This window comes from Electrophorus electricus, chromosome 5, assembly GCF_013358815.1.
Source record: "Electrophorus electricus isolate fEleEle1 chromosome 5, fEleEle1.pri, whole genome shotgun sequence".
Classification (NCBI taxonomy): Eukaryota; Metazoa; Chordata; class Actinopteri; order Gymnotiformes; family Gymnotidae; genus Electrophorus; species Electrophorus electricus.
Genome location: NC_049539.1, coordinates 28392644 through 28419506, shown reverse-complemented (window position 1 = coordinate 28419506; position 26863 = coordinate 28392644). Strand labels below are relative to the sequence as shown.

The window sequence follows — 26863 nt, the reverse complement described above, 5'->3', positions numbered from 1 at the left end:
GCTGTGTGCTGCATGGTTAATGTCTAGCTGAATCTTAATGAACTAATCATGGACTAATGAGTTAGTGTTATTCACCATGAATTAATATATTAGTAATCATTTATCATGGTTACTGTCTAGCTGGATCTTAATGAACTAATCATGAACTAATGTGTTAGTGTTATTCATCATGAATTATTATATTAGTAATTATTTATCATGGTTACTGTCTAGCTGGATCTTAATGAACTAATCATGAACTAATGAGTTAGTGTTATTCACCATGAATTAATATATTAGTAATCATTTATAAGATGTATCTAAGCTCTCACTTCATAATTATCTGATCATGAATAGATCAGAAAGTCAGATGTTATGCTTAATTGGGTATTTAAGTGTTATGCTTAATTAGATAATGAATTGTGCCATTGCACATGTGCAGGAACAATGGAACTGCATTTAGTTAAAGTAAATGTTCAGAATGTTGTGAGGTTACTGTGTGTAGGGTTTGGAGTTGGGGCTCCAGGAGCTTTAGGTGGCAGGTCATATTTCCTAGAATAACCAGAGATGTTTCTTCACCTCTTGCCTTCTTTAAATGTGTTTTACAATAAAAGCCTCTTTGTGGGCACTGTCTTTGAGGACATGTCCTGCTGTAATAGTCACAGTCTACATGTGTCTTTGAGGACGTGTCCTGCTGTAATATTCACAGTCTATTAATATTCACCGTTGTGTTAGTCTGTGTTGTGTGAAGAGCTGTGTATGTTGTGTTAGTCTGTGTTGTGTGAAGAGCTGTGTGTGTTGTGTTACTCTGTGTTGTGTGAAGAGCTGTGTTGTGTTGTGTTAGTCTGCATTGTATGAAGAGCTGTGTGCGTTGTGTTAGTCTGTTATGTGAAGAGCTGTGTGTGTTGTGTTAGTCTGTGTTGTGTGAAGAGCTGTGTGTTGTTATGTTAATTTGTGTTGTGTGAAGAGCTGTGTGTTGTTGTGTTAGTCTGTGTTATATGAAGAGCTGTGTGTGTTGTGTTAGTCTGTGTTGTGTGAAGAGCTGTGTGTGTTGTGTTAGTCTGTGTTGTGTGAAGAGCTGTGTGTGTTGTGTTAGTCTGTGTTGTGTGAAGAGCTGTGTGTGTTAGTCTGTGTTGTGTGAAGAGCAGTGAGTTGTTGTGTTAGTCTGTGTTGTGTGAAGAGCTGTGTGTTGTTGTGTTAGTCTGTGTTGTGTGAAGAGCTGTGTGTGTTGTGTTAGTCTGTGTTGTATGAAGAGCAGTGAGTTGTTGTGTTAGTATGTGTTGTGTGTTGTGTAATTGATTTATTATTTGTTATTATATATTAGCTAAATATATGCAGCTGACGTGCTGTGATGTCTTAGGGTTAATATGATGAATGTGAACCTTGATGGCAAAGTTATAGGTTAGTTCATTATGTAACATAATGTAATATTGAATATAGTCTGATAATGTGCTCTCAGTGTACTAACTAGAGTAAGTGAGTTATAGGTTAGTTCATTATGTAACATAATGTAATACTGAATATAGTCTGATAATGTGCTCTCAGTGTACTAACTAGAGTAAGTGAGTTATAGGTTAGTTCATTATGTAACATAATGTACTATTGAATATAGTCTTATAATGTGCTCTCAGTACTAACTAGAGTAAGTGAGTTATAGGTTAGTTCGTTATGTAACATAATGTAATATTGAATATAGTCTGATAATGTGCTCTCAGTGAACTAACTAGATTAAGATCTCAAAGTGCTTATAAAAGTGAAAACAGAATTATTTTGAATTAATAAATCATATTCAATCATTTAATCAAAGCTGTGTTTAAACAGAAACGTTTCCTGCACTTATTTTTAGTTTGAATAAAATTGTTGTATTTTTCAAAGTTCAAAATCAAAACTTGAAGTTTCAGTTTCAATTTAGTTTTTCAACTGCAACGTTCATTTTCAAATTAATGAAACTATTGCTGCAGATTTCGTTCCACAGATAACAAGAGAGAGTAAGATGTATGTATGTATTTATATGTGTGTATAATACAGCTAGGGAAGGTGGGCTCACTCGGGTAAGGCACGGATCCTTTTTCGGCTTCCAAAATTTATGGGCGAGATATGGAGCCAAGAAGATTTCAGGTGAAAAGGTAAGGAATGAGCGCTTTAGACTGCATGTGATCACACGGCAAATTTTTAAATGAATGCTCACTACAGTCTGTACGCTGGACTACACAATGTACACATGCATGCATGTGCTCACCCACACACAGTGCATGCATTCATACATGTGCACATAGATAAGATTTTTCTCAAAGGAACCCTCTTTCCTACTGTTCAAATACAGCAGAGACCTACCACTAATGAGATAATGTGAAACCTGGTTGATGGGGAAATGTATTTTGCAGGTCATCTAAGACAGATTTTGTTTCAACTTCTTGATAGAAAGTGACATAAAAACATTACATTTTGTAAAGGGACCAGTCAAACCCCTTAAGATGAAATTAATAAATATCTTATAGAATTCAACTCATATGCCAGAAGACTTGGATTGCACCCAAATAAAACTTCATAAATAAAAATGTAAAAATATTTTAAAAAACAAACTAAAATGGGCCTGAAAAAGAGGAAGTCTTTGCAGTCTTATTCATTTCATGGAAAAATATCCCCTCATAATTTACACCCTTCGGTCATTCACGTTGTCATGCATCCCACCGACACACAGACATACAGCAACACACACACACAGTTTGTCCTATTGCTCCTGTGGTGAAGGTCACGTCTCGATCCGTTTTTTTGACTGAGGACTCGCTGTATTCCTCAACTTGCAGAATCAGCAAGTTCTGTGTAGTGTGAACATTAACCCCCTTCTGAGAGTGTTTTTGTGTGTAAACTGCTTTGGTTCCACACTGAGTAATGGCATAACAGGGGGATGTTATGACTTTATACGTTGCATGTTCTTTCTCTCTCTCAATATATGCACAGCTGTAAGTTAATAAGCCACATATTTGACTCTTGAAGTAATAAAATCAAACTGCATTAGCATGTGTACATAAGTGAATTTGCTTGGAATTATAGACCTCTTGATCCAAGCTCTCTTAACATTCAGACAGATCAATAGAATGAATAATGCTTCTGATCATGAAGTTTATGGACCAGCGTGTCCTGATAAAAAAACAGCTTCCTGTCTGGAAACCCAAGAAGCATTTAAGATCAAAGCACATTTTTTCACAAGATGGCAATGTTTCCAGCATGTTTTAAGAAAGTGGCCCTGCTTTGACCAAGAAAAAACACATAGCTACAGTGTTCCTGTATAACTATTTCAGTCACCACTGCCAGTTATTAATAAATGTTGAATAACACAATAAAATCTGTTTCGGCATTTCCAGTTAAATACACTGAAGTCTGCATATTGTAATGTCACGTTCTGTCAGTAGTGTTTTGATTGCTAGATCAGCAGAAAAGACAACACAAGCTCCTAATGCTGGGGTATTTAAATCGAGGCTTTGTGGGTGTGACGTCGGCGGCAGAGATGAAGCGAGAGGTGAAGTTCCAGTAACAGGATCTTTATTATCCATTCTCTCAAAGCAGCGATACCGAGTCTAGTGGCTTTTCAGGAGCAGAGTAACGTCTCTCCAGTAGGCTTGTGTGGTTTGACTAATAATGTGCAGCACCATCCCTCCGGTGTTCTTCTCTCCCGGCCTGTAGGTGACCTTGAACTGAAACTGGGAGAAGAAGATTGACCACATGGCCTGCCTGACATTTAGTCTCTTGGTGGTCTCGAGGTATTCTAGGTTCTTCTGGTCAGTATAAACTGTGAATGGGTGTATTGCTCCCTCAAGCCAGTGCCTCCATTCCTCAAAAGCGAGCTTCATAGCCAGAAGCTCACGGTGCCCAACCCTGTAGTTCCTCTCTTGGAAACTGAGCTCAGCAGAGAAGTAAGCGATGGGCCACAGGCCACCTCTCTCTCCCGTGTGTTGGGAAAGTATTGCGCCCACTCCCATGTTGGAGGCGTCTACCTTTATCACGAAAGGTCTCTCAGGGTCGTTGTTGCAAGACGGGAGAGGTTGTGAAAGTGTTCCTGAGCTACTCGAAAGCCTTGTGGACCTCCTGAGTCCACTTGATCCTTCGCACAGGTCCCCGCAGCTGGTCTGTGAGGGGCCTTGCCAGTGAACTGAAGGATTTAATAAACCTCCTATAAAAGTTGGCGAAGCCCAGAAAGCATTGTAGTGCTTTGGGTGTAAGCGGCCTTGGCCACGCCTTCATCTTGCCTGGTTGCATACTCACACTCCCTTGTTGAATAGCGTACGCTAAGAAGTCGACCTCCTTGCAGTGGAATTTGCATTTCTCAGCCTTGCAATACAGTTGGTTCACTAACAAGGTCTGTAGCATGGCCCGCACGTCACGCACATGTTGGTTCCGGGAGGGGGAATAGATCAAAATGTCGTCGCTAGAGGCGATGACGGATATTCCCAAAAACTCCCTAAAAACCTCATTAATGTAGGCCTGGAAAATCGACAGGGCCGTTGCCAGACCACACGGCAGAACTAAATACTCATAGTGGCCCTTGGAGGTGCTGAAGGCTGTTTTCCATTCGTCTTTGTCCTTGATCCGGATTAGGTTGTATACGCTGCGTAAATCCAGTTTCGTGAAATACCTGGCTCCTCTCAGTTGTTCAAGTGCTGCTGGTACCGGGGGAAGGGGATATGGGTACTGCACCAGCAGCTTGTTGAGTCCTCGGTAGTCCACACAAGGTCTCAGGCCCCTGTCCCTCTTCTTTACAAAGAAGACCCCTGCTGATGCCAGAGAGGTCGAGGGTCAGACATACCCTTGTTGCAGCGTCTCTTTGATATACTGTCCCATAGCCTGCTGCTCCTCCTGAGAGAGGGGGTAGATCCTGCACCGAGGGGGCACCGCTCCCTCCTTGAGTGTTACAGCGCAGACCCAGTCTCGATGCGGTAGAAGCCGAGTGGCTTTGCTGGAGCTGAAGACCTGCTCCAGGTCCTGGTACTCTAAAGGAATAGGCACCTACCCATCAGCTTCAGGGCTTTCTATTGAAGTAGCCTGGAGGGGTACTGCCTTGTTTGGGAAGCACCTCCGATAGCAGGACGGTGCCCACTGCAGGATCTGGTTTTTCGTCCACAGCAGACTCGTGTGGTTTGACTACTAATGTGCAGCGCTGTCCCTCCGAACCTGTGGGTGTACAAATACGCATACAGGTAAATGAGACGCAGGTGTCTCCTGTCAGAAGACAGGTGATTGCGAGCGGGGAAAGTGAGTGAGACAGTCCTAGTCTGGCAGGGGCGTATCCCCCCCTTTAGGGAACCGACCAACCGTGAAAGTGGGGAGTAAACAATCTAAGTGTCGAAGGCCTGCACAAGCTTCCTTCTAAATTACATCTTTAAAAAAAACATATAGCATATTTAATAATATTTTTTCAATGCATAAAGGTTTCTTTAAAGATAAATAAAATAAAAAACACTAAACCCCAGCTAACCTTTGACATGTCTGCTGTGAAAGAAAGTCAGTGCAAACATGTGTGATGTTGATTTTGTGGGCTATAATTTCAGTAATAACTTGGAATATTACAAACACATAGTGAATACATAGATCTGTTTATTGTGATATTTCATTTATTCACAGTGGTGTATGTCGACAGCTCCCTGTGGTAAAGACAATGCAGACAACACTGATGAGATTAGCCAGGTCTGTAATTAGTGTGAATAGTGCCCAACACATGATGAGTGTACTGCCGGGCCGGTGCAACCGCTGGGATGACTCTCTAACACGGCCTGCCCACAAGCACAGAGACAGACGAGTTTGGTGCCAGAATAGTGGCTCATGGTGCTTATGGCAGAGATGACGGAGGTGTTGGCGGTGGTGCTGGTGTCTTTGCGAAGGTCTGCTCCTATAGCTTCAGGCCTCAGACCTGCCCAGATTATGGCATGCAGGTCAGTGGAGTTGTTGGATTTGTGTGTCTTGCAAGCACTCAGCTGAAGTTCCATTTGTTTACCTGCACCAAGCTGATCGGTTCACATTTGATCAACAGCTAATATTGTAATACAGCAGCTTGGGGATTTCCCATTCAGCTGGTTCTGCACTACATGCTGTGGCTTTCCCACAGGGAAACTGGACATCCCCCTTTGGTGTGTGGAGAGAAGGAAGTGGGTCCCTGATTGCAGTTCCTTCCCTCTGATCTTTTCTTTTCTGCTCCCTCATGAGGAATATGGCTGAACACAAAAAGCCCCAAGTGTCTTTGGGTGTTTAAGTGCTAGGGAACTAAATGAATCATTGACTACTCTCTCACTCACTCTCTCCACAGCACAAAGACACCATAAACCAACTGTGTGATCATGTCACATGTCCCCTAGTTGAACTGGGGAAACCTAAAAGCAAGCAAGGGAGGGAGGCATGAAGATCAGAGAAAGCACATCAGAAGGAGAGCCAGAGCTCAGGCTGAATACCTGAAGCCCACTGTCTTGAGCAAACTGTTCAAGAGTAAAGTGCCTTGCAAACTGTCCATTATGTATTCAACAGTCAACGCCATTCTTGTTCATTCCTAGAGCATGGCATGAAAAAGCATGCAGTGCCTGTTAACCCTTTTAGAGTGAGATAACACTTATACTTAATCCCAGCCAAGAAGCTGAATTGTAGGAACAGAGCCAGTGAAGCGCTGGGATTCTGGCCCATCTCATAAAACTGCAACAATCACTAGATTCTACTGATTCCCCAATCCGAGCTAATGTTTAATTTATACTGGAGGCAGCACAACACAAGTGCACTTCTCATCCAACACGAGATCATATTTGAGCAGCCAAACACTAGAAGCCCGTGGGTCTTTTGTGCATCCAGTTGACTCCAGGGCTCCTTCAGCCGAAGGCAGAGCAGATCGGAGCGCGATCCTCTGCTGGAGTCCAGCCATGGTTCTTCCATTTCAGGTTGAAATTTGGTTCTCCCCTGCTTTGGTTGTGCAGTTATTGGGCTTATCTTTAAAAGCTGATAAACTGCTCTTTTTGCTCTTTGGAACAATTGGTAAAAAAGCTTGCCCTTGCTGCAAGAGTTCAACAGCTTTGCATAAATGTGTCTCTGTCTCTCTGTCTCTCTGTTCCTCCTTCTTTTTCTTGCTTTCCCTCTGCAGGCTGGGAGGAGAGGACCTGTGGCTGAAGAAGGCTCTGGCCACTGCTGGCTACGAGGTTCATTGTTTCGATCCCAGCATCGACGCGGCACACCTACAGGACTCAGGGGTGTGGCTGTACCAGCTCTCCATTGACTGGAGGGAGCCAAACCCAGCCATCTCAGCACAGAGGCAACGCAGCAGCACCAAGAAGCTGGCCGCGATCCTCAATGACTTTGGGCACAGACAGTTGACGCCAAACACCGCCAAGAGGTTTAACTTTACAAAGCCATCAGGGCTTTTAAATGTGCAAATTGGATGCTTTGACATCTTCATAGTCAAAGAGCACTAATTAAACGTTCCTGTAGAAACTCACTTTAGAGTTGGTGTTTTAGATGAGCCTCCTTAGCTATGTGTGTCATTGATGGCTCTTAAATGGAACTAGATTTCATATTCTGAAATGCGATGACATGGTCAGCTAGACATATGTGTTACATATGTGAATAGTTTCCAAGGGTGTACTTTTTCCTGGAACAACCAAAATAACAAAAACAATGAAAAATCCATAGTTTGTCTCCAAATATTTTGTAAATAATATGACAAAAAGAGAAGAAATTCTCTGGAGCAGAAAATACTGTCATGCACACTGATACTATGGTCCCTAATTCAGTAAGCTGCTTTGTGAGACAAGGGAGGTTTGTTGAAGTGTTAGTTTGTTACATCACAGTAAACTGAAAATCACATATGCATGTGACACCCCCACAAATTTAAAAATCAGACTACATAAAGTGAATCACTGCAAAAAAGATGGCTTCTGAGATACCATCCAAGAAGAACTCCATTAACTCTGTACGTACATAACCATTTAAAATAACAATCTCTAAAAGTCCGGGTGATTTAAAACAAAAGGGGGGGAGGTCTTTATAGAGGTTACCGGCTCTTCATTCAAATTCGTCAACACCTGTCATTCAGTCACTCTGCTCACAGCCAAATTAACCGAGGAATCACTCTCAGCAACTCACACTTCCTAAAGACTTTTCATAGATTCTAGCCGGCCCCTGAAGACTTCTTCTAGGCTCACTCTACTCTCCTAAGACGTGCCGTACATGCACATTTACAGTTATCCCCAAAAGCCTCAAGCTCAAATAATCTTCACCTATTACTACTACTCCTGTCCTTTGGTTACCTAATTAGAATACATCCTCCATCTTCTAAAGGACCAAGAAAATCCAGGGGAAAATAAAAATGAAATAAACTGTTTTAATGTTTGCTTTAAAATGGGAACATACATTGCACCTCTTTAATAACTGTTCAACCCTTGCTTTATAACTATGCCTACAAGTTTAGCCCACATGATATGCCCTTTCAACGTACATTCATTACTATTAGTATTACTGCTATGCTTGCAAAACGATCGGACAAACAAAGAAAGCAGTGAGTGCGCTTCACGCCCTGCTCTACACGCTGTGACGCAGGGCATCTATCCTGACTCATTCTGCATTCAGTCCTGAAAGCTGCGAGACACTCTCCACTGAATGGGTTTATCCTTGCATATCATCACGTTATCATTTAGCAAAACCTGAAATTTTCGCAGTCCTGCCAGGTATACCGCGCAGCCTGATAGCTGTCTGCAAAGCAAATTACAGCTGTATGTATGGAGTCTGTAGCGTGAGCACACTGGTTCATGTCTGTGTAAAATGAGGTCGTGTTAGTGCTGTGCCCTATGAATATTGGGAACTTTTCACACCCAGTTGTTTTAATGAATTGCTGACCCGTATTTAAAGCAAAGGCCACCATGTCATGTCACAGCTCGAGCCAAGAACTTCAGTACTGGTGCCACGTCCTCACTTGGTGCAGTGATACGCTTGTATTGCACTACATCACAGCGACAGCGCTGTCAAATGCCTACAGTCAGCGGGGCGTGCAATGATCTCACAGTTGACATATTACAACGCCCATCTCATCAGTCAATGTCTTTTTCAACTTCGCTCTGAACAGAAAGAACTATCTCCCCACCCCCATCCCTTTATCAAAATGATAATTGCTTCGTATTTATGCACCATATCCCAAGATGCCAGGCTTTTTTGTCACTCTCATATATCACTCTCCCACCTTCTCACGCTCTGAGTTTAATCATTGCAAATTAAATTCCGGCCCTTCACTGAAAAGCCTACAAACCACGCTCTGGTGCGTAGCATCAGCAAGTCGATGCTTTATACTCTATCGATTAAGCTTCGTGGCCCAGGTGGAAAACATTCCAGTAATAGAGTGCTCTCCAGAATTATTGACACCCTTGGTAAAAACAAGCAAAACCTCTTGTGAAAGATGTTTCTTGTTTATCATCTTAATTCAAAGGAAAGGGAAAAAAATAGAGACAATCTCTGGGGACTCTCGTCTTTAGCGCAACTCAAAGGTTTTCAGTGGGGTTTAGGATGCTTCTGTGGACACTTTGGTTTCTGAAGCTTCTGTGGTCACTGAAACATTTCTGTATGAATTTGGAAGTATATGCTCTGGATTCCAGTCACATTAAAAAAATAACAACTATCACCTATTCCTAGATTATCTTTTCTGGGATAAAAGGTTTCTTCAGAGTTTCAATGATGTTTACTGAACAGAGCAAATAATTTATTGGCATCGATATTTTAGACACATAGTGTCCTCAGGATTTAATCTGCTTTTACAGTTTTCCACCTGTGATCCGTGGAGGAAGTTTCACCTACTGTGGAGGCAAAATACACTTCCTTTTCCCAGCCGTTTTAGCTCATTTCAAATTTTCCTAATCATTCTCCTAATAGTGAATATAGTATAGTGGATATAGTAATAGTAGGAGTGGCATTATTTATTACAGCTTTTGTCTCATCTGATTGATTAAGGTCATTAATATTTAATACCATTTGTATATTCTCTAATGTTGATGGGTGATGAAAGGTATCTGGCTTGTGTGTTGCTAGATATTTACACCCAATGAAATAGGAACTCATGCAAGATGACTTAGGAGTTCCTGTAGACTCAAGGGTTCTTACAAAAAGGTCAAAGGTCAAATGTGAATGTAAATATTTGTCAGCTTTTGCTTATAAGAATATATAGAATAATGAAATATTTTTAAGGAGAAAATTGTTTGAATAACTTGAATGACGGGTTCAATTTCTCTATTATCCATATAAGATGATAAACAACAGATATTTTCTCACATGACTTTTTGCTTGTCTTAATCCTAGACAAGGAAAAAATGTGATGAGTCAAAAGGTGCTAATATTCTTTAAGACAGACGTTCAATAATGATAGACCATTCTGTTTAGCTAAACATGGAGACAGAGTAAATGAAGATAAATATGCAACCACATATACTTTCCACCCACTTCATTAGTGACATTTATTTCTAAGAAACACTGTGTGCAATTAGATGCTGTTAGCCCTTCTGTTTCTGTGCAGTTTGTGCTTGTAACCCTCAAACTCACTGGGTGGTTTCTGACCACAGGATGACCTGTTGCCTGGATGTTTTCGGGGGTAAACCACTCTAAACCCATGGAGGAAGCTGACACATGGAAAAACTACAGTGCCTGATGCAATCATACTGGCACAACACCCACAGCCCTGCCACCACCGTGTCACTGTCAGTGACTCTTTGAAAATGTCCCACTACCCAAATAACATCCTGTCAGAAACTGACCACAGGTGACTGGGATAGTGTGTGGCTGACATATAGTGCATGACAAGAGACTACAGACTGTAATAGTACACCTATAAAATGCATCTATAATAGTCAAATCAAATGTATTTATTGCGCTTTTTACAACAGATTTTGTCACAAAGCAGCTTTACAAATGACGGAGTCCAAGCACCCAGTGAGCAAGCCAAGGGTGTCACTGGCAAAGAAAAACTCCCTGGAGGATGAGGAACAAATCTTGAGAGGAACCAAGACTCAAAGGGAGTGGGGGGGTTCTCCTCTGGCTGACAATGGTCAACACAATAGTAACAATAGAGACAATAATAAAATGAAATGATTTCCAGAATCCCTAGTCTGGTCCCAATGGTGTATGCATGTCCAAAACCAATCCCGCACGAGAACGTCCATCAAGAGCAACTGATGAGTTGGTAGGGTGGAGGTGTGGTGGGCTACAGCAGGGGACATCAGGGGGTGGTGGGAGTAGCTATGGCAGCTGAGACGGGTTGAGGCTCAGTAACATCATGACATCGGGGGTAGGTGTACTTTGGCAGGAAGAGAGAATAGATTATTAGGCATATCCAGGTAAAGGGGTGTGTAAATTAGAGAACTATAATGTGCAAAGATGGACTCCAGCAGATCTATCTATGGCAGCAGACCTAAAAGAAGAGACCCAGAAGGAACCACAGGCATGAGGCCACCCTCATAAAAGGGGTGTAATGACAAAAGGGTCCAGCACTGAGTAGAGGTGCAAGGCAGGTGTTTCTGATAAAGTTGGAGGTGAATGTGTTTCAGGTTCAGGCATATACTGCATATATCATACTGTAATTCACAGATGATGCAAAAAGGTTTAAATTAGAGGTACACTGAGCCTGTTCAAACACACTTAGGAAACACACCTGGGAATTCCTAAAACTGTGGATGACTCTGGCTCTCCAGGTGTGGAGTTGGGCACCCTGGTTTAAGACGTCATTACTGCTCCAAGAACATAATATAAAAATTAAACATGAATAAACAGTAAAAACAGTCAAATTTATAATACATTTAAATGAAGCTCACCTTTATTCAAATAGAAACTAGTTAGGTGGGACATTTCTCCCTCCTTTTTCTTTGTAAGTGCCCCAGTTTTATTTTCTTGTGGGAAGGCATGATGGCATTATACAATTAACTACAATTAGTGACATTTAAACAAATCCATTTGCTGATCCATTTGCACTTCTGATTAGGGAGATGAACCACTGGGCCTCCGCTATATATATGGATGGAAAGTTCAGACTTTTAAGCCACTTATTTTGCCAAATCTTATTTACACAAATTTAATTTCCTAGAAACTGCATAAATTGTTGAGGACTGGAGTACCTTTGAGGTCATCCACAGCAATACTTTTCTGATGATGGCTTATAATTTGGTGCTTTTAAATGGCAAACAGTTCCTCATTTAAGGTGACAGTATTATATAATCATTACTCCTTAGCATTTATAACATGAAATGTTAGCAGCTGTATAGTGCTATATGGTTTATATTTTTTTCTTTTAAAGCATATTTGTTAACTGTGTTTTATTATTTCAGTTCTACATTTGTTTTTTAATGGTCACTGTGCAGTTTTTCAGAAGTAGGTCTATGTATCTTCCTTGTGTTGACAGGACTCAAATTCACCCTCTAATTTCCATACCAAGAGTTTCTGTTGCTGGCTTATCTTAGTCATTCTTCTGAGCTCTCCCACCATAATTAGTGTTTCATCCCTATTACCGCAAAGTCCATAATTGAATTTAAAGCAGAGGCTGAAAATTCATGTCCTGAAGCCAAAACTGTTAAACTTTGAACTGAGGTTTTGTCCTGGAAAATGGCCAATATTGTTTGCTCAGAACTATGAGCCACTTATCACATCAAGAATGCTGAAAAACAGGTGCTGGGATTAGGGTTCCTAGTTCAGAAGTGCACACTCTGTGAACCATCTCAAGAAAGGTCTTCTGGGGGAAACAAAATTTATTGAGAGAAATCTGATTTAGCACAGGCGACCATGCTAGGAGTTTAATTTACCTCAGACTTTTAAGCTTTTATTTATGGAATTTAGCTGATGCTTTTATCCAAAGCAACTTACAATTATGACTGAGTACTTTTAAGGGTTAAGGGCCTTGCTCAGGGGCCCAACAGCAGCAACCTGGCGGTGGTGGGGCTTAAACCAGCAACCTTCCAATTATGAGTCAAGTACCTTAACCACTGAGCTGTGGTGACACTAAACAATTTTAAGAAGGTTGCCTAGATCTAGCTTTTTAGTAAGCCAATCATTTCTAAATTCATTATAAAGTGTTCATCATTTGTAACCTAAGCATGCTTCCTTGTTGTCAAGAGGAACATAGAACTACATTTAAAATCAATAGACTACCTTCAATATACACCGATCATTTACGTTAAAACCACTTATAGGGAAAATTAATAACATTGATATATCCCAGCCCTTTGGCACCTGTCAAGGTTCTTGATGTTGATGTGCTGGAAGCAGGAAAATGAGCAACCGATAGGAACTATAGAACATTGACAATTGTGATGCCTAGTTTGGGTCAGAGCACCTCAAAATGGCAGATCTTGTGGGGTGTTCCCAGAAATGGTTAGTACCTACCAAAAGTGGCCCAAGCAAAGACAAGCAGTGAACCAGCAACAGGGTCATGTAGACACTGAAGAAAAGTGGCCTGGCCCAGTGGATCATGTTTTCTTTTATGTAATGTGGATGGCTGAGTGCAGGTGCTTTGTGTAACTGGGGAAGATATCACCAGCAGTCACTATGGGAAGGAGGCAAGGGCAATTTTCTGCCTGCATAAACATTGTTGTACACCAACTATACCCCTTCATAGGAATTGTATTCCCTAATGACAATGGCCTCTTTTAGCAGGATAATGTGCCTTACCACACTGGAAAAAAATAAAATTTCAAAAAAAGCTTTCAAGGTGATGAATCAGCCTGCAAATTTCCTAGATCTCAATCCAACCAAGCATCTGTGGGATGTGTTGGAAAAACAAGTTTGATCCATGGAGGCCCCACCTTGCAATGTATAGTACAAAAGTTCTGGTTCCTTTCTGGAATCTTCTTCAGCTGTAGTGTACTGTCATAAAAGTTGCAGAGATTCAATTCAAAATTGTAGTGAAGTACACAGTTTCCAGAGAAACACGACGCTTTGGACAGAGGTCCTTCATTGGCTATGCAAGCGCTTCTGAATTAATAGTAGGAGGAATCAGTTTCTATATGAAAAAGTACATGTTTAAATCATAACATTCATTCCAATGGGTTCTAAAGAGTGTATACTACTACTACTATTAATAATAATAATAATAATAATAATAATAATAATAATAATAATAATAATAATAATCATAATAATATATCTTCTCATGTTGAAGATGGCAAGTGTGGAAAAATTAGGAAGTAGCAGATCTTCATGGATTTTTTTTTCCTCATATACGCACGTTGATGAGAGTGTAATTAAAGCTAGATCATTAATGTCCCGCCAAAGGGTTGCATTCCCAAATAGCTTCTTTAGTGTTCCCTAAATGTTAATTAGCCAGCATGAAACACCCCATTCCTGTCCAACTGAACAAGTGCAGACAAAGCTGGAGTTTGAGAAAAAAAGAAAAAGACATTGAATTCCTCATTTCATTCAGGTCATCAGGGGTTTGATAATTAGTCGACAAATTAAAAGCACAACTTGGTGCCTGTGGAGGAGAGAACCCTTTTCAGGGGTTATATTCAAACTTATCTGCTTATACTTAAACAACAAAAACAGGTGGAACACTAGGGACCTTTAATTTATTCAAGTGCTCAAGAAGATGTATTAATTTTTTAATGCAGGATATAATAAAGAACTTGTGCTTTAATTATTATAATGGGCAGGCAGTCAAAAGAGAAAGTCCTTTGACCCCATCGCTTTAATAAACATTGAGTCAGGGTGTAAAAGCAGCAGCAACGTACCAGATGAACTCAGAATGCAAGATGAATCACCAATCATTTACACAATCATTTCTCTGTAGAGAGATTAATGTAAAAAAACAATCTGGACTGAGGACCTAAGTTACTTTAACTGGCTCAGACAACTTCTAAAATTGCAGACAACATGAGCCATTGTCTTAGAACTGGACTAGGGAGTGTTCTAGCTGGACACAAGATGGAGAAAGAGGGAATGCACCTCAATTCATGTGTGTGTGAAACACCCGTCTGGAGTTCACAGTTAATCTTCACTCAGGCAGCAGCAGGCTGAACCTTTTTAATGAAAGTCCTGAATGCATGAGAAATAATGAGGCAAGGGATCTCAGCAGTCGAAGTTTAGCTGTTCTTTGTCTGGTTTCCTGCCAACAGTCAGACAAAAGAATCATATGCAGTGCGATTGTTAGTCCACGATGAATCACTGATGAAGTGAATGCTTGTTTGCATGCTTTCTCCTCACAGGTGGATGTGCTGAAGGTAGACATGGAGAGTGCGGAATGGAAGATTCTAGAGAATCTGGTCCTGGAAGGAGTTTTGCATTCTGTAGGCCTCCTGCTTCTCGAGGTCCACCTGCATTGGGCGGGGTTCGAGGTGGGCGGGGACGAGCCAAACGTGGTGCGCTATTGGTTTAGCCTGCTGAGAGAACATGAGCGTGCACATTTCAGTCTCTAACGCAGCTACACTGTCTCCGCAAAGCCACGCCTCTTTCTTCAGAGGAACCTACACAACACAAGCAGCACTTATATACTGGGGTGGGTCAACACACGTTACGCTCCGCAGGGAGATCGACTTGCCTGGCACGAATTTGAATTAAGGGGAACATTGTTCAGAAGGGCATGGCAGCTGTGCTGACCAAAGTAAACTTTGAGGCCAAAAGTTGCAACCAGATGTGTTCAGATTTGACAGTTTGGCCTGTTCACTGTAGTGCTGTTTTCATATGGCAGAGCTGCATCATCCTTTGTAGGGAAAAAGATGAGGACAAAGGGGGGCTATAAGTGCTTCTAAGCGCTCAGCAGTGTTTTATGTAAAGGTCGCATTATTTCCAGAGGGTCAGCGACGCAGTTAGAAAAGCTTCCGCGGGAGAGAGCCCGTCTACTGCTGGCTACTGGTCAGGCGTTTGACCCTCCGCCTCTTATCGGAAGAATCTGGTCCGAGAACGATGACCCTTCATTCTGGGAGACACAGGGTGAGCGAGTCTTGGCTGGCAGGCAAATGAACAGGCTCAAAATAAAAGAAGTAATGAGGTTGGAATAGAGCTACAGGCAGGAAAAGAGCTCAAACCGAACACAGCAGACTAGTTTTGTCTCTGGTATGGTCAAAATCTAAGAGACACACAGCTGACTACAGAGCGGTCCTGCGATTTAAGAAGGTTGGTCAGAGAACACAGGAGAATGAGCCCCTGGGCTGTCGACGCAGACTGCTTGGACAAATGTTCCCTCCCTCATCCTTGGGGAGAATTTTTTTTAGTATCATCACCATCAGCACATAAAGCTTCACTGAAATATTAGCTGACTACATAGAAATGGTTTGACATTGCTGCATCAGAATACAGTGACGTGATAAATTATGGATGAGACCCAGGAAGTTGACTTCCCTTGCATGTGCATGCGTGCGAGGGAGACATAAGCCGTGCTTGCTTAAGCGCGTTCGTGTGCTTCGGCTTTCAGTACTATGGTCTCCTATGTGTAAAAACAAAACAAAAAACTATAGAAACCAGCCTTTCACACTTACAAAGCGGTCTCCCCCTTTATAAGTCAAATGCCTGGTTATATAGCTTCCAACGAGGCATCTGCTCCTCACTGAAGCCAGAACTCTGGGCACTTAATTAAACCAAACAAACGAGTAAATGAACTGCACTCACAGGGAACGAAAGTGGCATAAGAAAGGAGTGCAAAATAGGGGCTTTGCATTAGCAGTCTCACCTTGACTCCTCTTGTTCAAAGATAAGCAAACAATAAATCATCATCTGATTGTGGTGCACAAAGTACGTTCGCCGTCCAAAGGAAATTTGACTTGCCTTTGAGAATCAGGCATGTTTATCATCAAAAGGAAGCAATGCAGTTTGTCACTGCATCAGTAGATTCATGACACGAGGCAGATTAGTGCCTCCCAGTCCCGTGTTATTAATCTGCTTTTAGCTTTGTGTTGGCTGTTTGCTATCAGCTTGTTTAAAGGCCATAGTGAAGTTTGGGCAGAAACTGCCAAATGTCTTCTAGAAAAATTATTTATAGCACTTTCAGCCTGCTTGGAAACAAAGATGTTTTGTACACATTTGTCCCATTTCAGATGATTAGAAAATGAGGGCCAAAATCATCCTAAAATATCAGCTGCATGTAAACCAACTATAATATTGATCAGATCCAGTTAGACCAGGTTAGAGGAGAGGAACTGGCCATGGTGATTCATTTGGTTAGCCCATACAACGTAGTCAGAGGATAGAGACAACTTACATCAAATATACAAATGAGAACCCCTTGTGCTGTCAGCCATGTCTGATTCTGATCACCAGTGATACCAAACAGACTGATGTACAAAATGTTTTATTACACTTAGAAACAGATGCCTCACGCTGAACTGAAGTGCTGATATGCATCGAATGCATACTGGGCTCCACAATGTACTTGAAATCCACTGGAATGTCCCTAAAAAAACGAGAGGAGGTGTTTATGAAAACCAGACACCTTCAGTTCATGCAATGAGCGCATTTAATGTTTAGCACCAAACTATGGTGTAGAGGAAGCAGACCGGGCCATCTCGACCTGCACAAACAAGTGCAAATGATGTGGAGCTACATTTTTAAATATTTGAGCCTCAAACTTATTTTATTGTGGTTTTCCTCCTTTCCTTTCTGTTCTGGCTGTGTAACTAAACACTCTTGATTAGCCAGTGCCACTCTGTTGACAAAGAAGGTAAATTTGTCATCTTTCCTACCCCAAAGAGAGACAGTGGGTTTTGTAGTCCTTCCCAGACTACAAAACGCAAATACTGGCAGAAGCTACAAAATCTACTGAGAAAAATGTAGCTTGTAAGACAATGATACTGCAGTCCAGTCTTATCCTCATCCATCTCACGACCTAGGGAGCACATGTCAGTGTGGAGTGACTCAAAAAAAAAAAAAGAAAATCTCCAGAAAGTGGAGATTTAAACAGTTAAGACAGTGTATTGATGTGAAAATTCATCAAAAGGCAATGTCGCACAGAAGTTAACAGCAAATTAATGTCTCATAGCTAATGACACTAGGACAACAAAAAAGAAAATGTGAAAAAGTTCATGTTCTCCTTGATCCATTACACTACTAACAAATCAGATTAATATATTCTCCAAGAGAACTGTACTGCCTGCCTTAAAGTGATATTGGTTTTAGATAAAATTTTCTGACAAAAATGACTAATTACTTACAATGGAAGCTCCAAGTTTACTTTTTATCCAGAAAATTAATTCAAGTACCATTGGTCAGACTGTAAATCAGATGAAAAGCTATGAAAATAATTACCAAAGAGTATTCTAAAGGAAATTAGGGCTAAAGTTGTAGGGATGCACAAGATAGGGCAAAGTCACACAAAATAGTATTCAAGTGTTTGGATATAGCACTAAGTGCTACTGGATCAACTGTGAGGAAATGGAGCTGCATCATGCTTAGACATGGCCGAACCCAAAAACTGCTACATTCATCACATCTCACAGTAATTGCCCTGTGCCACACACTACACGATACATGGTATTTAATGCCTATTTAAAAAGTTACCGTGGGAATAATTAGTGCCCCAGTGTCAAACTACCACCAAGGCCTAAGCTGAAAGCCAATCAATATCTACATGTAAATAAGTCCACTCTAAAGACTCTCGCCAAGAGACAGATAACTGACTAGCCCCAGGTGTTCTATATTTTTTGCAGAGGGATCTGAATACTAGACACCCAAGAGAACAGACAAATCCACGTTATGGCCCAGAGCAATGGAGACTCCTCAAGCAGGGAGATCTCATGGCAAAGAACTTATTTACCTCGGTTCTGCATGCAATTACAATATTAAAACAGTGCATTTGCTTAATGTCTTTTACAGATTATACTGCACACAGATGTTGACATGGCCAGCTGGAGCGTGTCTATACACACAGTTTAAGTCAATGTTTTGCATTTGAAAATGAAACATTTTAAATATGCATCTAAAAACTTTCCCCATATGCACTGAATCCAACTATTGCTGGCCAATTCTGCATTCGACTCACACATTAACCTGCAACCCATCAAGTTCAGTGTGGTCACATACAACACACCGAGTTAAAATCAATATGAGAAACAAAAGGTTGTTCATTCATATGTGAATGTGGCACCGCCCACTCACCACTCCCACACGCGCAAGCTCTTGTCATCGGAGGTGCTGACGAAGCGGCGGTTCTCGTCCACAAACGTGATGGTGTTGACGGCTCCCAGGTGGCGGTCATACTCCTGCACCACCTCCCCAGAGCGGATGTCCCACTAGGTAGGTGACAGCGGGGCAGGAACAGGGCTTTATTCTCCACACACACACACACACACACACACTAACGTATCCCTACGGTAGCAGATCAGATGATGACTTTTGGTCTCTGCCTGTGACAGAGACTGATGAGATGGAGCTGGAGACTGAGGGAAGGAGAGGTGAGTAGTTTTTCAGCTTTGATTATTTACTCCCATCATGTTTGCTGCTGAAGGACTGCACTCATTCGCTCTCCTCCTCAACTTCTCCCTCATGTGAATCTATCCATCCTTCAGTACCCCTCCTCCTCACATTGCACATACACACACAAACACTCTCTCCTTCTATTGAGGGAAGCACAGAGCGTGAAATAAGGTCCTGTCTTCAGATTTACTGAGGGTAACCAAGGCTTCTCTTGGGTGTGGGTTTGGGGATGTGCGAGCATGCATGTGTGGACAGTCTAACACCTAAAAACTAACAGCAAGATGAACGCTAAGGACAGTCTTAGGCAGTCTATCTCAGGCATGTGCACACGTACACCCCCCCATGCATGCATATAGCTTACCTGCACAATCTTCTTGTCCGACATTCCGGCAACAAACAGGCTTTGTTTGTCCTCGTCTGGGTTAAACTTTACACAGTAGGGGACTTTCCTGTTAGTGAACCTGGAGATGCACTGACCTGAAGGCAGAAGGAATTCTGTCAAGAGTGGCCAGCAGACACGAACATCCTCCACCCCTCAACCTCTTTCAGCACACAGGAGGTGCACTCCTCTCCCCAGAGGAGTACGGGGTTGGAAGGAAGCAGGCCGCCTGAGTGAGTGAATCATAAGCTCAGACACGGATGGCACTGATCAAAGCACAGCGGTGCGAGTTACCCCACATCCGGTTTCAGAATCTGACCCAAGAACAACCCTGTGCGCCCTGTACGAGTGGCTCCTCCTAGTGGAGGAGCAGAGAGAAGGGACGAGTATATGCTGGTGAAGGAGACTCCCATCCGTACAGAGACGTGACTGGCAGAGTGCATGACTGGCAGAGTGCTTCTTTAAAGACCCCAACTACAGAAAAGTTGCATGCCAACTCAATGTGAGAGAAACACTTGGAAGCTAGGGAGGCACAGAAAACAGGTTGGTCTCCAAAAGGTGTGTGCATGGTGCTCACCTGTCTCAGAGTCCCACAGCTTGAGGTAGCGATCGTAACCGGCGCTGAGGAATTGAGTTCCAGCGTTGTTGAAGCAGATGTCGCGCACTGCCTTACTGTGACCTGCAGCAAGGAGAAGGGCCATGGAGAAAGCAAGCCATTAGCATTTGCCTTCATCTGTTCTGACACTGTTGTGTCCCGGACAAGCACATATAATAAGGTAGACTGAGATCACCAGCGGAAAACGACATGACAACAAGAAGTATAATGTGACAGTACATGTGAGAGAGAACGCGAAAGAGAGAGATACACCGACAGAGTATCCTGCTCTATTCTTTTCTATTTGTACATGCAACATGTGTGACAGTTATGAGACAAAACTTGCTGTGGACCACCCAGCACTGGTTTGGAGGGGTTTCTGCAACAGCTGGCGAATGTAACCGGGACGGTGCCCCACAGATACTGGCTTGGGTAGCAGGGACCCCTTAACGACGCCTCCAGTGAGCCGGTGCTCATGCTGCGGGGCTCGATCGCCCGGCAACCGCCTCATTGTTGAATAATACACGATGGATGGATCTCGACAAGCACAACCGGACCAGTAGAAAAGCCCGTTTCGACTTTACTCCACTTCGTCTATAGGCTGGGAAAACATCAGAAGATTCTGTACACGTTACCTGCACGCTCCCTCATGAAACCATAACACAAGCAAAAACATTCTGGTGGTATCTGACAAAGCTCAATAAAGAGAACAGAGGAGGGAGAGACAGAGGGAAGCAGGGAAAGAGGGAGAGACATTGATCAGAGGGCACCGTGTTCTGAGAGCCTTTCATGTTCTTAAGCTCAGTCTCATCAATTCTCTGCCTCGAGGTGCAAACAAAATAACATCACTATATTCATCTGGAGCACCAGATCTTTCTGCAGGTACATTGCAAACCTGAGTTCTTTTCCTTTAAAATTTGTGCCCTAAATGTCCTTTTACAACAGCATTCTAAGATGGAGTCAAGAGCTTTCTGGATTATGAAACAGCTACTCAGGAAACACCCCTTCTTACCAATAAATGTCCGTAAGCACCTCCTGTCACTGTAGACTTCCCAAAGCTACAAAAGGAAAAAAAGAGCTTTAAATCCCATGCCAGACAGATATGACAAATGGCAGAAACTGAAAGCAGTGCTAAAATGTCTTCCCAGGAAACAGTGCGTAAATGTTTGCGTGGGTTGGCTGGTGGACACATCCATGATCTCTTCTTAAATTCTGCTTTCAGCTATTTGAAATGATTGTTAGCATGGCTGAAGAAAGCAAAGGCAATCAGCAAGCTAGGGCAAATAGATCAAATTAATCACACTGCAGAGTGGGCTAAGAACAAAATGCTCCAAATTATGAAGATGACCCAACATTTGAACTCTGCTTTGCTGTCCTCTGTGCAGAGCCGCCAATGATAGCCCAATGGTTAAGATACTTTGCTTGTAATCAGAAGGTTGCCAATTCAAGCCCCACTGGTGCCAAATTGCCACTGTTGGGCCCCTGAGCAAGGCCCTTAACTTTCAATTGCTCAAATTGTACTCAGTCAACATTGTAAGTCGCTTCGGATAATATCGTCAGGTAAATGTAAAGCAGGCAGTACTGACCTCTACTGACTATGATATATCTATATGTTTGTCTAAGGGTATCTAAAAATAACTGATATCCAGTCAGGAAGACTTCTAAAAAGAGCCAAGCACAGTAAAACACAAGTCTGTTTTTCCATTATTCAGCTCTCCTTATACAGGCTTCCAAACGTTTCTTGAATGGTTAGGGATCAGATATTGCATGTAGCAACAATTTATTTTGCAAAAGTAAAAATCACTCATCTTAAGGATAGAACCAAGCTATCTGTAACTTATTTTATTCGTATTAGAGGGCAACCGCTATAAGATTTTCAATGGCTGATGGCAATATTTAGAGAGTAGGGAGGCAGATGGGCAATATATAATACTGGTATAACTTTCTGCACCTTATAAAATACAACAATTTAATATTAACAACAAATGCGACCAAAAATTGCAGAATTTAAATGAACATTTAACACTGTTATTGTCTGCATTATCTCTGTTGTAGATCTGCACTCTGTAGTGCACTGATTAAAAAAAAATGTAGCAACTAAATTAGAAAAAAAATGCAACAATTTCCAAAGGCAATTCTTAAACTAACTTTGCCACAGGGGTGAAGGGTGGAGAGGGGGCGATCAGCTAAAGCCGACCGTCACAAAATGGCATTAATCAGTTGATTAATTAGTCGACCACTAATTTGTAACATTATTATTATTGCTATTGCAAAGTGGCCTTAACAGTGAGAAACGTACTACATAAATTAATGATCATATTCCTCACTGAATACCCACATTTGGGAGCCTGTTAGGCGTAGGTATTCGGCATTATGCAACACATCCCTGCCGATACTTATAATAGTGAATTCTTATGAAAAACAATTGCAGACAAAGAGTAATTGCTTAGAAAAACGATTTGTAAACCCCCCCAGCCACCCACCATCCTCAGAAACAGCCATCAGAATGAACACCACTTTGTTTTCCCCAGAGGTATGCTCAATAAGTCTGAGTGTGAGAGATAAAACCTACCTTGATCTTACAGTCCATAGAGCAGGAGAGAAGCAGGTGGCCAGACCCAGGAAACAACTGAATGGCGCTGACACCCTACGAGTGGAAGGTGGAGTTGAGAGGAGATGAGCCAACTGTGTGTGTGCACTTCATGTGCAATTAAACACCACCTGCTTTCAAGAGCCATTTACAAGGGCCACGAGGTTAGCTTCTACTCTTTCGCACACTGGCGTCGTGGCCCACAAATGTAATGTTCAGTGCTGCCTTAATTGAGAGCTGCGTCCTGATTATTCTGTGGCTGCGTGGATAAACTAAAACGAGAGTGTTTTCAAGGAACGAATGACTGCACCCAGTGCTGACCACATTTCCCACCGTTAATAGAATGAGCCTGGACTGATGCCTTTTACACCATAACGAACAGTGGAGAAGTGGTAACAGAAGCATCAGGCCTCGACACCGGTACTGAAGTGCTCTACTAACTTCAGTAGCACCCTGACCGGTTTTCTGTACATATTGTATGTAAAATGGGGGCATTTCAACAGCAAGCTCACTTTGCTAGCTTAAGTGCAAACACTTTTGATTTCACACAGACATAACTGACATCACACAATGTGTTCACATTCAAAGTTTAGATGCCAATACGATGTGACTCCAACAGACATCAACAGCGCCAAGGTTCTGGACTTGGGATTGGCACTGGGAACAGAAAAGAATGTGGGGGAGCTGATCTCAAATCAACATTCTGACACTTGCTAAAATAAAGGAAGTGCTCTGAGGCTGACACACAGATGAAGAGATGAAGAAAGAAGGAAGAAAGGGATAGAAGAAAGGAGGAGCAAGAAAAGAAGGAGAGAGACGGGTATGTTGACCTCCAGTGCTCCAGAAAACATCGTGAGTGAATATCAGACCAGGCTAAGGAGTTCACAAGTCTAAACGGCAAACACCAATCACGTTGAAAGCAGACATTATGTGAGACAGAGTAAATCTAATCCTAATCAAGACTTGAGCCAATTCATTAACTGCAAAATTAAAACCAAAATTATGTTTGTGTTTCTCTCACTGGCTGATGCTTTAGAACACTGCAAGTTACAAACGGCAGTATTTTTCATATGAACGTCCCAACCACTGCATACGTCCAGGGCCCTCTAATTGTAGCTGATAGCCCTGGTGAACGTACTCTGTGTTCTAACAAATCACAGCTACTCAAACTTCCTGACCAATCACAGACATGCATTCTAACTTTGTAATGTAATACACTACTTACAGTTCATTTAAATTAATACTTGTGACCACAGTACCACTCTAAGATAAATCTACAAACCAATTACATTATAGTATATTGATTGAATATACAATTTCTTTCCCTTTTTTAAAAATAGTTTATAAAGCACCCTTGGCTAGAAAAGTCCAATATAAATGTAACATAATGATTTCATAGAGACTAAACTGAAAACAGGATGTATTCCAGCTCAAGTATTAGTGCAATCTCTATTCAAAATAGCTGAAATTAATATTTTGTTCATATTGTGCCACTTCGTAAAAACACTTCCATTCAAAAATGGTACCATGTAGGCAAGTAATTTCTCCGGATATTTTCCACCAAGCATAAAAGCATCCTCCTCTGTAATGCATTTCCCTTTCGCTCTCTCACTCCCAAATACATGAACAAAACTAATTTGTCATTCCATCATCATTATGCACTAGATATCATTATGCATTAGATAATTAATCAGAGTCGGTCTACTCACTACATTCCACTCATAAAAGCAGATGCGCACGCATGTGAACATGCGCGCACATGTGAATGCACAAGAACACACACACACACACGTCTCCTCACCTTGGTGTGCCCGGTCCAGACGTGCAGCTGCTTCTTGGGCAGGTAACATTTGTCGGGTATTTCCGCCAAGCGCAGGTTAATGCCCACGTCCTGCGGGACGTGCAGGTAAGAGCGGCCCTGGTAGTCATACGCGTCTTTGACTGTGGAGCAAAGACACATCAAAGGGTGAGGAAAGAGGCTTTTAGCCATTTCAACAAAAAGAAAATCAGAGAAACTTGAGAGGGATTATGGTAGTCCTGCTAGCTTTAAGAAAGTAACGGGAGCTGAACAAATTCATGCTGTGGACAAAAGTAAATCTGACTCTGTGAAGCGTAATGGGTTGGAACAGCTGCCATGTGTCTTACCGTGTAGAATGGTTTTCTCCTCAGCAAAGGCCTCTTCCTCATTCTTGCCTCTTTTCTGCCTCTTTGCCGTGATTTCGTCCAGCTCCTTCTGCTCCTCCTATCAAACAGAATATGACAGAGTGGGATCCTCAAAGTGCAATTGAAGTAAATGATATATAAACGCGCTGCCTAGGCTAAACCTAGCCTTTATGTTGTGAAGTAACGGCTAACAAATTTGGAGTAGACAGCCTGCCACAAGGTGCAAAGCAAGCAAATATAAAAACAAAAACAAACAAAAAAAACCCAAGTGATTATCATAGAGTGTAAGGAACCCATGTGGGCAAACTCTGACCTCTGAAGGTTTGGCCACGTCCTTCTCATCCTGATACTTGGCCCAGGGCCCCAAGAAGCTGTCGATCTCTGATGCGTCTCCCCCTTTCACACGCTTCCTCTTCTCCTTCTTTAGGCCCGACTCAAACACGGTCATCCCTGTGGAGAACAGATGTGCACAGCTGCAAAGAACTGTCCAAGCAGCAACAGGGAAGGTGGGATGGGGTGGTTGTAGCTTCAGGCAGACCCACAACCAATTGCAACCAATGAGCAGAGAAAAACCAGATCATGTCTAGTACCTTTCTTTTTCTCTGCTTCCTCCACTGCTCCTATGTAGCTGCTCGATGAGACTTGACTGCTGTCCACAGATGGTCTAACGCATACCCTATTAAAATATAGTGAACATCTCGTGCTCAGAAATAAAGATTTAAACTAAGTATGAATATTTCATAATACTCACTATAACTGGTGTGGTGAGAATACTGACAACACTGGCTATTGCACCATGATCAAATCATTCTGAGACACAAATTCTCTTTAGTAAATGTAAAATATGCATGTCCCTTACCGAAAGTGGAAAACGTCCTTCTTTGTTGTTCAAACATGAAATCGTTGACATGGGCGGGCTCAGCATATCCAGAAAGCATGTTCCTTGGCGCAGCCATTTGCTGCGTTTTGAATGGATTAACTGGTCCAAACTACAACACACAGAGGACGGGGCTTTACGTTAAACAAAACACTGAAATGGTTCCTTTACCACATATAAACTCTCTTGACCGTGACCTTACCTCGGGTGCAAACATGGTTTCGTAAGTAGGGTTGTAGAGGAGCTCTTTGAGTGAGGGATCAATGTGTGTGCCCGTCTCAACATCTTCCTGCAATACAGCAACACGAACACATAGTAAATTAACAGTCTAGATGGCCAACGAACGCTGGTTATTTAAGAAGTCAGGAAATAACGAAGCTAGGCAACATTAATGAAGGAAATTATTAAGATAGCCACCTAGCTAGCTACTTTGCAAGCTATTTACACATTGTGTTACTTCATGATATTCTTAGTTACGCTAGCGTTGTTGTCTTTTAGGCGGCACACCACACTTCATGTCACTGTGTATGAGTCCTATATAAAGGTTTTAAACATAACCACACGAAGAAACTCGCGTCAAATAAAATTTATCTAGGTAGCGTTAACTAGCTGAGCAAGTTATTTAGCTAGGTTAGCTAACTAGCTAATCGAGCTACCGTTAGCGAGTAAGCTAGTTAGCGTTAGCTACCCAGACATGCTAGCCGACATGTACCATACCTTGACGGCGACCTCAGGTGCTGAATTAAGAACAGATAAACTCGTCTTTCTTCCAGATTTTAAAGGCTGAAGATGTGAGACTGCGTCTGGGTCTACTTTCTCGGGACTTGTATTGGGCTGATTCATTTTCTGATTCTGAATCACTCCCGTATGCAGCGAGACAACCTGCCACTA

The 26863-nt window shown here is 42.1% G+C and overlaps 1 protein-coding gene and 1 pseudogene across 1 annotated transcript; one reads left to right on the top strand and one right to left on the bottom strand.

Annotated features, from left to right (window-relative positions):
* The first annotated feature begins 2025 nt into the window (after positions 1 to 2025).
* On the top strand, positions 2026 to 15973 carry LOC118241333 (annotated as a pseudogene).
* Positions 15801 to 26863, bottom strand: LOC118241311 (pre-mRNA-processing factor 17-like). Its single transcript, XM_035525964.1, is given in 15 exon segments — positions 15801 to 15853; positions 17277 to 17350; positions 19051 to 19184; positions 19730 to 19845; positions 20325 to 20426; positions 21355 to 21400; positions 22915 to 22989; positions 24734 to 24873; positions 25078 to 25174; positions 25409 to 25545; positions 25686 to 25760; positions 25763 to 25771; positions 25955 to 26084; positions 26175 to 26261; positions 26690 to 26863. Coding segments are annotated over 15 exon segments (1401 nt in total). The 5' UTR covers positions 26816 to 26863.